The sequence below is a fragment of the Carassius auratus genome, chromosome 26 (genome assembly GCF_003368295.1).
Source record: "Carassius auratus strain Wakin chromosome 26, ASM336829v1, whole genome shotgun sequence".
Classification (NCBI taxonomy): domain Eukaryota; kingdom Metazoa; phylum Chordata; class Actinopteri; order Cypriniformes; family Cyprinidae; genus Carassius; species Carassius auratus.
Genome location: NC_039268.1, coordinates 20,033,953 through 20,046,505, shown reverse-complemented (window position 1 = coordinate 20,046,505; position 12,553 = coordinate 20,033,953). Strand labels below are relative to the sequence as shown.

Below are 12,553 nucleotides of genomic sequence, written 5' to 3'. Positions count from 1 at the left end.
GCTTCCATTATTGACTGTTCTGGTGAAGTCGAGGCCCTGGACATGCAAACAGACTCAGTCGTGCTGTAGATCCATGCGGCCGGTGCACTGATACACTCCTCCATGATCCAGCACAGACGCCGGGCCAGAAAATATTGATCAGTGTGTGCCATACAGCATGAAGAGACTGGCTGAGGATCGGAGGGTGTTACCATTGATTGCAACATGGCTCTTGACAGGAGCCTCTTTGTTCCTCTGTAGACTGTAACTGAGAGCGCTAATCGCTCCGTCTGATGTCCTATAGACACAAATGATCTGCTGCGTGGAAGTGCATTTCTGCCACGGAACAGAAGAATAAAAAAAAGGAAAATGCAATTTTAATTTCACTATTATTCTTATCAGAATTTGTGAGAAAAATTGAATTTTGAGATTACAAAAATCAGAATTGCAAGATTTAAAATCTGAATTGTGAGATGAAAAGTTGCAATTTTTATTTGTTGGCAGAAAAAAAAAATAGATAAATTATGAGATATAAAGTAAAAAAAAAAAAAAAAAAAAAAAAAAAAACATTAAATTTCAAGAAGAAAGTTAGAAGAAGAGTAGTATTCTGTAGTATTTTACTTCTTCAATATTAGAGTATTTTGTCTTACTGCACTGCAGAAGTGTTGTTATTGTAGTTAAAATAAATAGAAATGAAGTATAAATATTAGATATAAAGTTTAAATGAAAACTAGAAATGTTCCATTGGAAACTAATGGAAGTAAGTTTAACGTAAAGTTCTAAAATCACTAAAACTAAAATTAAAAAAAATATATATATATTAAAGCTAAATATAAATAAATAAATAAGAAATCCAAAAATGACTGAAACTTAACCTAATATTAAAATAAAAATATACACTTGAATAGTATATGAGTTATAATAAAATATCAATATCAATTAACTAATTGAAACTTAAAAAAGATATTCATCCATATTAAGATGCATAATAGCATTTATGCAGTATTGCTTCTCAAAAGACATTTTAATTGTAAAATAAGACTAAAATCCTCATTAAGAAAGATTTACAGAGCCGTATCTCATTGCTAATACATGCTTTTCCCAAAGAAGATGATACATTTGAAGCCTTTGGTGAAACAGTATTTAAAAAGAGTGAAAACTTGTATAATAATCTAGTTCTTGTCCCGCTGAAGATGTGGCATGACAACAGTATTCTCCGAGACTCTTTCTCATCTGTCCTGTCTGATTCAAGTGTGCACACTAGAAAGAAATCATCTGTCACATCTGGCCTACTTCGTTTGATTACTTTTGCAGCAATTAAGTGCTGACGGTGATGCTCAACGACGTTTCAGAAGCATGCGGTCGCTCGAAATGCACGCGGCCGCTTCATGCCACTCCGTCCCGTCACCGCTGTCCCAAAAGTTGTGAGACCGCAACAAGAAATGCCAATATAACGGTCGATACTGGCACGGAGCAGCACATGGTCAGAGCCGCTTCTCCAAACCACAGAAAGCCTCCTAGACTTTGATAATGGAGCATCCGGAGCTCCGATGGGATCCGTCCCGAGTGGACCTCCACCGTACTCCTGCCATGTGGTTAACGACTTCCTCCTCCTCGTTTAGGAGCTTTCCCTGTGTCCGTTGCTAATTTATTAATCTGTGGATTTCTTCTTGCTGGAATGTTCTTCTGGCTAATTTGGTAGGCCCTCATCCGCATAATAGTTAGAGTGGAGAGAGCTACCAGAGGAGGGCTGGAAGTGACTTTTGTCCCAGGACTTTCTGAGTAATTAATTGATTTTGTGGGTGACTAATGACTTTTTTATTGAGCAGTTTCCTCACGCTCCTGGAGGGAGAAAGCCGAACTGACCGCACCGAAACTCTGTGGCCTAGATAGGGCTTTCTGAAGAGAGCACACACAGCAGGGAGAGACATTACGGCCGAGGAACATTTAATAAAAAATAAAGACAAACTAACATTTTCATTTGTAGCGACTAAAAAGTTTGCTTAATGGAGAATTTTAAATGCACACTGCTTTAAACTAAAGATAAATGGAAATAAACAAAATATATATTTAAAAATGTTGTATGTATTTAATATTAAATATTATATAATTTATATTTTAGAATTATAACTTTAAAAAAATGGTTATTTGTAAACAAATAATTAGAAATATTATATATATTTTATGTTATAAACACTACCATTCAAACGTACTTAAAAAAATAAATAAATAATTCTATCCATCAAGGATGCATTACAGTGATCAAAAGTAACAGTAAATACATTTCTAATGTTACAAAACATCTCTATTTCAAATAAATGCTGTTCTTTTGAACTTTCTAGTCATCTGTGAATCATGAAAAATAACATTTATACGATTTTCCACAAAAATATTGTGCAGCACGACTGTGTTCTACATTGATAATAATCAGAAATATTTCTTGAGCAGTAAATCATCATATTTTCATGATTTCTGAAGATCATGTGACACTGAAGACTGGAGGAATGATGCTGAAAATACAGCTGAGCACTCATTTACATAAATTTTTGTCACATTTGACATAAATTAACATAAAAATAGCTATTTTAAATTGCTATAATATTTCTGTATTTTACGCAGGATTCTCAAAATGCAAAAAATCTCTCTAGTTTTCTGGTTGCGTATAGTTTATCTTTTGTTGCATGAAAATCTAATCATAAATGAATTGCTAGTCTACCATACATTCAATCAATCCCATCATTACACCACTGCCTCTTTAAGCATGCGAAGTTTAGTGTGTTGTTCAGCTGCTGAATTAGACCTGGATATGTTTTATATGACCCTTCAGTCAGGTTAACAGAAGCTCTGTGTGTTTATCTTCTGTTCAGTGTCGTGTGTGTTTGAGTGCTGCTGGTTGTCAGTGTCTGAAGAGCCCATCTGCCTCCGCTGACCACAGCTCATCCAGCATTGACCGCCAGCGCTGGTCCATCGTCCGTCTGCTCACACAAAGCTGTTTGTTTGCTGCTGTGGCTCTGCGGTCCACGCTACATAATCACAGACTCGCCACAACACTGAGAGACTCGGCTCTCTGTCTCTGAGCTCAGACACCGTTTGTTGGTCAATCCCAGGGCTTGGGTTCAGAGTACTGTAAACAAGTCTGCAGTGAAACACTTGATTATTGAGACGAGGAAACGTGTGCAGCTGATGAATGAATGAATGAATGGAGGTGCTTGAGTCTGAATCAGTCGGGTTTAATTAGAGGCTGTGTTGTGCTGAACAAAGCCAGTTTTCACAGAGTTAAGTTGTGTCTGCATGATTCATATGGAGACAGATGTCACATCATTACATGCATTTCTCAACTATGAGTAAGAATATGAGTGTAGCATTAAGGAATATTGTCTGTTATCATTTATTCGCAGCTTTAAATGCATCACGTTTAATTACACTAAATACACACTAAAGTTAGGGGATGGTAAGATTTTTATGTTTTTGAAAGTATTATTATTAGATCAAAAATACACTAGAAATTGTTAAATATTATTATGATTTAAAATAACTGTCATCTATGTGAATATCTGTTAAAGTGTAATTTATTTCTGTGATGCTCCGCTGTATTTTCACCATCATTCCTCCAGTCTTCAGTGTCACATGATCTTCAGAAATCATGAAAATATGAAGATTTGCTGCTCGAGACACATTTCTGACAATATTTTTGTGGAAATCGTGATAGATTTTAATTTTCAGGACTCACAGATGAATAGAAAAGTTTAAAAGAACATTTATTAATCGTTTCTAACATTATTAATGTCTTTACTGTCACTTTTGAGCAATTGAATGCATCCTTAATGAATAGAAGTATTGATGTTTATTCTTACTGAACACAAAATTGACAATAATTAAATTACAAATGTTTTGCTTTAATAAAAAATATAATGCATTTTTTATATTCTATACTGTGTATTATAAACGAAAAATATTGTATGCAAATTATATTTCATAACATTTTATTTTAAAATACACTTTATATATATTTTCTTTATGAGGTATCTCTTAAGAAGCGTGTTTTAGTTTCTCTTCAGGCTGTAGTGGGATGGTGAGTTTCCGTCTCCGTTATCAAACTTTCCTTACGCATCTCTGGCTCTCAGTCCTGCCACATCCTCTCGTTCCTGCACCAAAGACAGCTGCTCATCACAGATACCCTCTGCTGGAAGATCTAGTCCAAAACCTTCCTCCACGGAGCTCCGTTAATTCAGCTCCCTTGCATATCTGCTTCTGCAGTGTCTTGTAAATGTTATGTTCTTCTCATTGAGCATAAAGCCGTGGGTCGAGCCGAAGCGTCTGGCTGTGGACTGGATTGAATTCAAGGTTAATAACGCTGTGTTTGAACATCATTGCATGGAAAGTTTCTCAGATATTGAAACATTATGTCAGCGTGTTCATGTGAAATCCATTTTTGGAGTAGTTTTACAGGAAACCTCAGAATTATGGACATCAATAATGCTGGGATATACGTGTTTTACTGGAATCGTTTAATCAAGGTAATTTTGGGGGAAATAAATTAATCTAATCTTCTCTGTTGCTTTGTGGTAAATATAATCATTAATGACCAATAATGGCATTATTCTGAAACGCAACAGAGTAGATTTATCACTTTACTGTAGATTTATACATGACAGAAATGTATTTATGATAGACCATCTGCGGCTCACAAGACTTTTGGGTTGTGTGGTTGCTAGGTCATTGCTAAAGTGACCTGGCGTTTTTTGTAGGTAGTTGCTAGGGTGTTCCGGAAATTAGATCACAAAAGTGAGGGTTGTTTGGTGGTTTTGGGTAGGGTGTACTTTTTGGTTGCTAGGTGTTTATTAGGGTGTTCTGGATGGTTGCTAGGGTGTTCTGTTGGTAACTGGGTTAGGGTTTTTGGTATGGTGTACTTTCTGGTTGCTAGGTGTTTATTATGGTGTTCAGAAGTGGTTGCTAGGTTGTTCTGATGGTTACCGGGTGTTTTGGTACAATGTACTTTCTGGGTGGTCGCTAGGTAGTTGCTAGGGTCTTCTGATTATTGGTGTGTGTTTTTACTAGGGTGTTCTTTCTGGTTGCTGGGTGTTTATTAGGATGTTCTGGGTGGTTGCTAGGGTGTTCTGATGGTAAGTGGGTTAGGGTTTTGGGAAGGGTTTTCTTTCTGGTTGCTGGGTGTTTATTAGGATGTTGTGGGTGGCTACTGGGTGTTCTGATGGTTGCTAGGTGTTTATTAGGGGTGTCTAGGGTGGTTGCTAGGGTGTTCTGATGGTAACTGGGTTAGGGCTTTGGGAATGGTGTTCTTTCTGGTTGCTGGGTGTTTATTAGGATGTTCTGGGTGGTTGCTAGGGTGTTCTGATGGTAAGTGGGTTAGGGTTTTGGGAAGGGTTTTCTTTCTGGTTGCTGGGTGTTTATTAGGATGTTGTCGGTGGCTACTGGGTGTTCTGATGGTTGCTATGTGTTTATTAGGGGTGTCTAGGGTGGTTGCTAGGGTGTTCTGATGGTTATTGGTAGTTTATTAGCGGTGTTCTGGGTAGTTGCTAGGGTGTTCTGATGGTTGCTAGGTATTTATTAGGGTGTTCTGGGTGGTTGGTAGGGATCTCTTATGGTTGCTAGGCGTTTCTTAGGGTGTTCAGAGGTGATTGCTAGGGTGTTCTGATGGCAACTGGGTATTTTGGTACAATGTACTTTCTGGGTGGTTGCTAGGTAGTTGCTAGGGTGTTCTTTCTGGTTGCTGTGTGTTTTTACTAGGTTGTTCTTTGTGGTTGCTGAGTGTTTATTAGGGTGTTCTGGGTGGTTGCTAGGGTGCTCTTTCTGGTTGCTGGGTGTTTATTAGGGTGTTCTGGGTGGTTGCTAGGGTGTTCTGATGGTGACTGGGTGTTCTGATGGTTGCTGTGTGTCTATTAGGTGTGTCCAGGGTGGTTGCTAGGGTGTTCTGATGGTTGCCAAGTATTTATTATGGTGTTCTGGGTAGTTGTTAGGTATTTATTAGGGTGTTCTAGGTGGTTGCTAGGGTGTTGATATGTATCACTTTAATATTATTAGGGATGCACAAAATATCACCTGATATTTAATGTGCATCTTGTCTGTAATACTGGTTCTATAATCAGCGTTAAATCTCTACATCAAGCATCTCTAAGATTTATGTATGACATAAACTTAGAAATTTCTTCATAATAGATGATCTGCAGCGGTCAAGAGTTTTTCGGTGCATGTGATGTGTGTGTGTGTGTGGGGGGGGGGGGGGGGGGTTCGTCAGCTGCACTATATCTACTCATCCATTCAAACTGCACTAAATAGTGCCCGAGGCGGATCTCTAGTCGTCTCCTCCCACACACAGAGCTCCAGGCAGTGGCAGGCCAAACCGGGCCTAACTCACACCTATACATTAGACTCTTACAGGACACTCCAAACCACCAGAGGCCAGCGTCTGTTCGAGTTTGAAGCCTCTCCTGATTTTCCTCAGCTAATATCTGCTGAAGCTGTCTAGTCTCTCCTGATTTTCCTCAGCTAATATCTGCTGAAGCTGTCTAGTCTAGTAAACGTCTGTACTGAGAGCATAAATCTGCGCTTCAGTGTCAAAAGACTCAAATAGTCAGCATTTTCTCTTCATCTTGTAGCGCTTTCTGCTACCACTCCCTCATCCGTGTGCCAGAATATCAATCAGCCATTTCAGAGGAAGTGCTTGTCGAATGCCAGTCTTGAACTAAAGGGGCTTCTGCTAGGTAGCTACTAGCCTATTCTGGCTGATTGCTAGGTACTTTCTTACTGTCTCAAATAAAATGACTCACTGATCCTTCCTTTAATTTCTAAAAGCACACTTTTCATCATGCTTGAGTGAAATATTATTCATGCCTATAGCTCAAATGTTTAGAGCATTTATTATGTTAAACATTTAGAGGCTTAGAAATGTTGTTTGAAATAGTGCTGTCAAACGATTAATCGCGATTAATCGCATCCAAAATAAAAGTTTTTGTTTACGCAATATGAGTGTGTGTACTGTGTATATAATAAATGTACAAAGTACCCACAAATATATTACAACCTGTCCTCCAACCAATACGCTCGTATAGGTCGTTAGTCCAAATCCCTGAAATGCAACCCATCAGAGCGTATACTACAATCGTGCCCCTATCGGCAACAGGACATTTTCATATTAATGTTTTGCACTCTTTTATTTGCACTATGTTTCAGGTTTCGTGTAGCTCAGTTGGTAGATTATTGCATTATACGACTATATGTAATCAAGCGATTATTGATTCGGTCCCAAAGAATGCACATGCTCAAAATGTAAATACTCCATAAATCATAATTTACATAATGAATTTATGTGAGGGGTAGGTTTAGGGGTGGAGTTAGGTGTGGTCTTTCGCGCGAATAAGCCACCTACTTAAATATGTACAAATTACTGTGAGTTCAGTGTAAAAAGTCCACACATTCCATTTAAATAAATGCACATTTTGATTGATAATGACGTTGCACGTCATTTCATGACGACAGACGCAACGCGATCCTGTCATTATTCTTACACTCGCTAGAGGGCGCTTAACTTTAAAACGCAAATAAAGGTCGGTGAAAAGCTGCTCGCACAACCCTTTTTGTTGGAGGACAGGCTCTATATTATGTAAACAAAACTTTTATTTTGGATGCGATTAATCGCAAGTAATCATTTGACAGCTCTAGTTTTAAAGTTACATGCACATCATTTTTCAGTGCATTAATACAGAATTAATTCAGTCACATTGGCTTTATACAATCTGTTAATTTCTGCTTTAATCCACTGTAAATGTATCATTCAGCTGTTTGATATTAATATAGTTGATTGTGCGCAGTTTTTTGTGTGTAGCCCATTAGAGCGTGCATCAGTCGGATCTCTCATTACAGTATACGAGACTTCTGGGAGCCGTGATGGAGATAGATTGAAACTCACAGCGGGATCGTTCCATGTGCTGTTGTTTCCTCTTAAGGGCCGAGACGGCCCCTCTGTGAGCACTTAAAGCTACGCTGCAAACACAACTGTTCTGAAGCAGGTGTTCACTGGCAAAGAATCAACTCAGTAGTGCTCATGGACCAGACTGGAGGACCATGGGAAAAGCAGCGCCTTCGACTGCGGTGACGTCACACAGAGCGCGTCTCCATACGGGAACGCTCTAAACGGCAGCAATGTCAATACAGCTGGATGAAGCCAGCGTGTGTGTGGCCCTGAGCAGAGGACAGCTGTGCCTGTCCTGTCCACATCCTCACACACATACAGTGTTATATTAAAAGTACATCACAATGTTGAATGCTCCTGTGTTAGTCTCTGTACTTCTGTTCCAAAACACAGTGACCTGTCTGCTGTCTACATAGGCAGCGGCCTTGTAAGGCAACATTCTGAACGTCATGGAACCTTGGAAGTAGAACAAACTACTCACTTCACATAAATAGCGATCACATGGAAAATCACAGAGATTGAGTAATTATAAAATAATGCTATAATATATCTCTCAATATATATGGGGTAAAATAGTTACTTTCAACTTTCATGATGCTTTCAGTATAGAGATTTCAAAAACTTTGACCAATTACGTAATTCAATTATTTAGTGGAAAATTCATATTTATATAACACTGCTGAATATATATCATATCATAAACACTCATAATATTATCATATAATAATATAGTGTACACACGAATTGTAATTGTGTGTGTGTGCATTTAATATATGACATGAATGAGTATTTGTGATACATAGTGATATTAATTAAATTAACTTGAATTACTGTATATTATTGAACTTTGAATGAATGGATGGATTTTTACAGTAAATTGCTTCATCCATACTTCTTTTAAAGCTACCTTTTAGCAAAACAAGTTATCTTAAAAGGCAGCATATTGTTGGTGCTGTGCTTTTAGGAACAGCTTTTGTGTCATGTGTTTTGTTACTTATGATGGCTTATAATGTTGTCTAGTTAGGCAGCTCACTAGGTTGTGCGTGTGTGTGTGTGTGTGTGTGTGTGTGTGTGTGCGTGTGTGTGTGTGTGTGTGTGTGTGTGTGTGTGTGTGTGTGTGTGTGTGTGCGTGTGTGTGTGTGTGTGTGTGTGTGTGTGTGTTTGTGTGAGGGCAAAGTGCTTTGCTCTGTCACTTGGCTGTGCTGCTAAACGATATGTCAGAAAATCAATTAATTACTTTTAAGCAGCAGTTAACGGCATCCACACAATATACAGCCGCATGAATTATTAAAGAGCACGAAAGCTGAGTTACCCCCCCCCCCTCTCTCTTAACTAACCTCCAGCACAGTACAGAAGAGAAACGACAGAGACAGACAGACAGACAGAAAAAGAGGAGGTTAGAGAGAGGACGACTGATCAAAAGAAGAAACAGATTGATACATTTACAGAATGTAGAGCACGTTCTGATGTTGCCGTGCAGTTGCTAAGGTGTTCTTGTTTTTAGAACATTTCTATGTTGTTGAGAGGTTTTGGGTTTAATTTTTTCCCAAAGGAATTTATATTTGAGACCAATTCTAAACTTAACTGAGACCTGCATTAATTCCTCTAAACTATGAAACTTGTGCAATACATGCATTATTATTACTATTATTATTACTACCTTATTTTGATCAGTTTTTATTGAACACTAGATGTTGTGAATAGAATCAATGACTCATTTTATTCAGTGGATAATATGAATTAAATAAATAATTAAAATAAAAAAATAGACATTATCTCTCTAATTATTGTTTGCATTTTGTTCACTATTTGGAGTGTTTTTTATATAACCCTAATTTGATTTGATGTTACATTTTATTACTATGTGTAAATCTATATTATTGTTGTTATTAAATTAAAAATGTGACATTAATCCAGACGATTTTATCTGTTTTTATACATTTCAATTTCAGTTTGCTATATTTGTATGTAATCATAATTTTATTTAATGCCACATTTTATTCACTAAATTAATCATATGAAATCTATATTATTAATAATATGATTATTTCAGATTTGGGGGAAAATGTCACATTAGAGTAAATTAATATATTTTTAATCAAACTAATTATACTCTGATATGTTTGTGTATAATAAGAATTTAGTTTAACGTCTCATATTATTCACTGAATAAATCTGTTATTATATCCTATAAACAGAAATGGAAATGTTGCAGATAATTTGCATATTTTTTTCAGTGTATTTACTGTACAAACCCTTTTTCCTCTCTCTCTCTCTCTCTCTCTCTCTCTCTCTCTTTTAAATGAAATTGCCTTCAGTAAGTCATGCATTGCAGTGTATTGAGCTCGTGATGGATTTGCGCAGTAGTTTTGGCATCATTGATTGTGGGCCCCAGGAAGCGATTATTGATCCTGTGTGCCCAGCAGTGCTGGCCCCGGGGTGGCCGTCTCTGGGGGCCCGTAGGGGACAGACAGCCTGCGGGCAGAGGGGAAACGACATCTAAATCTGTGCCGTTAGTGTGCATGTAAAACTGAAAAGGCTAGGACTGTAGAGACAGCCGTGTGGTCTGTTGAATCTGCTGTGTCTTTCCTCATCTGTGTGGTATCGGCAGTGAAGCCTGTCAAACACATCCCAGTCCGGCACGACTCTGTGGCTTACCAACCTTTTCCTGCTCCCCTCCCAGACACCCCAAGTCCTCCGAACCCTTTGAAACTCCATCTGTGGTCTGAATTGAGTCTTTGCCAGTATCTCTGATGCCAGCTTTCATATGGAGACCAAAATAGACATAGACACCCATCAACAACCGCTACAGTCACTGGCAGATCCACCATTCACTACATAGGCAGCGAGGTCATGGGTCATACATTCACATCTATGCACAAGTCAAGAGTTTGATTCACAGGTAATGCATAAACTGCACCTTCAGTGATATACAAGAGCACAATGCATTTTGCATTCACTATTTCTCCATTTGACAGACGCTGATGGCAAAGTTTGTGAAACTTTGACTTTGGCATTGTGCAAAAATGTAGATGCATACTGTAAATGTAAATAGAACTTTGTGAATGATTTGAAACTGATTTGAAAATATTTTTTATTTTTATTTTATTTATTTATTTAAAGTTTATTTAACAGGGACCATACAAGCAAACATAGTTACAATACAAAGCCTGTAACTGATGAGCAGCATATAGAGATTATAGCTAGTGCTAATTTTGTACTTTATTAGATTAGTATAAGCTAATTGGCATGATACTCCGATAAGCATAAGATACATAACACAGATATTGGATAAAATAATCAATGTTTAATTAAATAGAATTATTTTTATGAATATATTTCTGTTGTTCAACTGTTAGCGGTTGGTGTTTTTTTTTTTTTTTTTGCTCACCAGGGCTATATTTATTTTTGTCAAAAATACAGTGAAGACAGTAAAAATTGTGAAATATTATTTCAATTTAAAAATCAGTTTTCTGTGTGAATCTGTGTTAAAGTGTAATTTATTTCTGTGATGCTCCGCTGTATTTTCAGCATCATTACTCAGTCTTCAGTGTCACATGATCTTCAGAAATCATGAAAATATGATGATTTACTGCTCAAGAAACATTTCTTTGCTAATAAGAAAGTTAAAAAGAAAAGCATCCGCCATCCTTTGTAACACTATCACTTATGTCTTTATTGTCACTTTTGATCATTTTAATGCATCTTTACATAATATTTATAACTTTTTTGAGTTCTCTAGTTCTGTCAAAATCCATGTACATGGTTTAAAGATCCCAGAAACCAAACTACTGATCAGAAGAAGCTATAATGCTAATAACATCAACAACTCAAAGTTCAGTGAATGAATCTGCTTTGCATTTAAGTGTGTTTTCCTTCATTTCTAATGCTCTTCTTCACACACTTCACCTGCTCTCTCATGCCTAACTTCCCCATGTTCACAGCACGGAGAGACGGCTGAAATCAGAGGCTAAATGAAATGAGCAGGTTAGAAGTGCCCCGGGGCAGTCTCCTGAGGCCATGCTTACTGATGGGATATATTAGTCATGACTCTTCTCTGAATCTGTGTTTTGTGTAACATGGAGCAGGGCAGGAGACGTCAGGCTATAAATGCACCGTGGAGAAGGAGGGAATTCGTATTTCGAATCCTGGACTGAATCAGAACGGCTCGAAATGAATCCGTGCCCCTTCAAAGCGTCCGGACCCATCTCGTGGGCCATGTACTTCATGAGGAAAGGCCGAAACAGCAACGCACTGTTTGGTAAAGACAAAACTCTTGTGGTTCGTCGTCCCCTGTTGTATCTGTCACGCTTTCGTTCTCCATGAATCACACCGTCCATCCTTTTTTCTGTTTTTCCTGCTCTGTAGTTTCTCTTGTTTTATGGCTTTAGAATGTGAAAGAGGAACTGTTGAAATCGGGAACAACAACTTCATGTGCCTTCATTGTGTGTGTGTGTGTGTGTGTGTGTGTGTGCGTGCACCATCAGGCCTTTGTTTTTCAAGATAATTGTATATTCGTTCATTTGGTTAAAGCTTATTATTAGTGTTAACCAAATGCTAGTAACATTATGCTGACATTTTATTAAAACAACAACAGTTCTCTTTCGGAAATGTTTTTAATTATAATTACTGAATTAAGTTTAGAGG

The 12,553-nt window shown here is 37.7% G+C and overlaps 1 protein-coding gene across 7 annotated transcripts in view; it reads left to right on the top strand.

Moving 5' to 3' along the window:
• The window catches only part of LOC113044609 (runt-related transcription factor 1-like), a 53,641-nt gene that overhangs the window by 19,152 nt on the left and 21,936 nt on the right, over positions 1-12,553 (top strand). The window contains exons 1-2 of one of the 7 annotated variants that reach the window (XM_026204727.1): positions 10,159-10,808; positions 11,995-12,167. The exons of 3 other annotated variants lie outside the window; for them this stretch is intronic. In XM_026204727.1, coding sequence (XP_026060512.1) covers positions 12,017-12,167 — 151 coding nt within the window. In that variant the 5' untranslated portion in view covers positions 10,159-10,808; positions 11,995-12,016. Of the gene's footprint in view, positions 1-4,006; positions 4,324-4,343; positions 4,497-10,158; positions 10,809-11,562; positions 12,168-12,553 lie in introns of those variants that run through there. 3 more of the 7 variants (XM_026204732.1, XM_026204731.1, XM_026204726.1) reach the window with 3 other exon arrangements.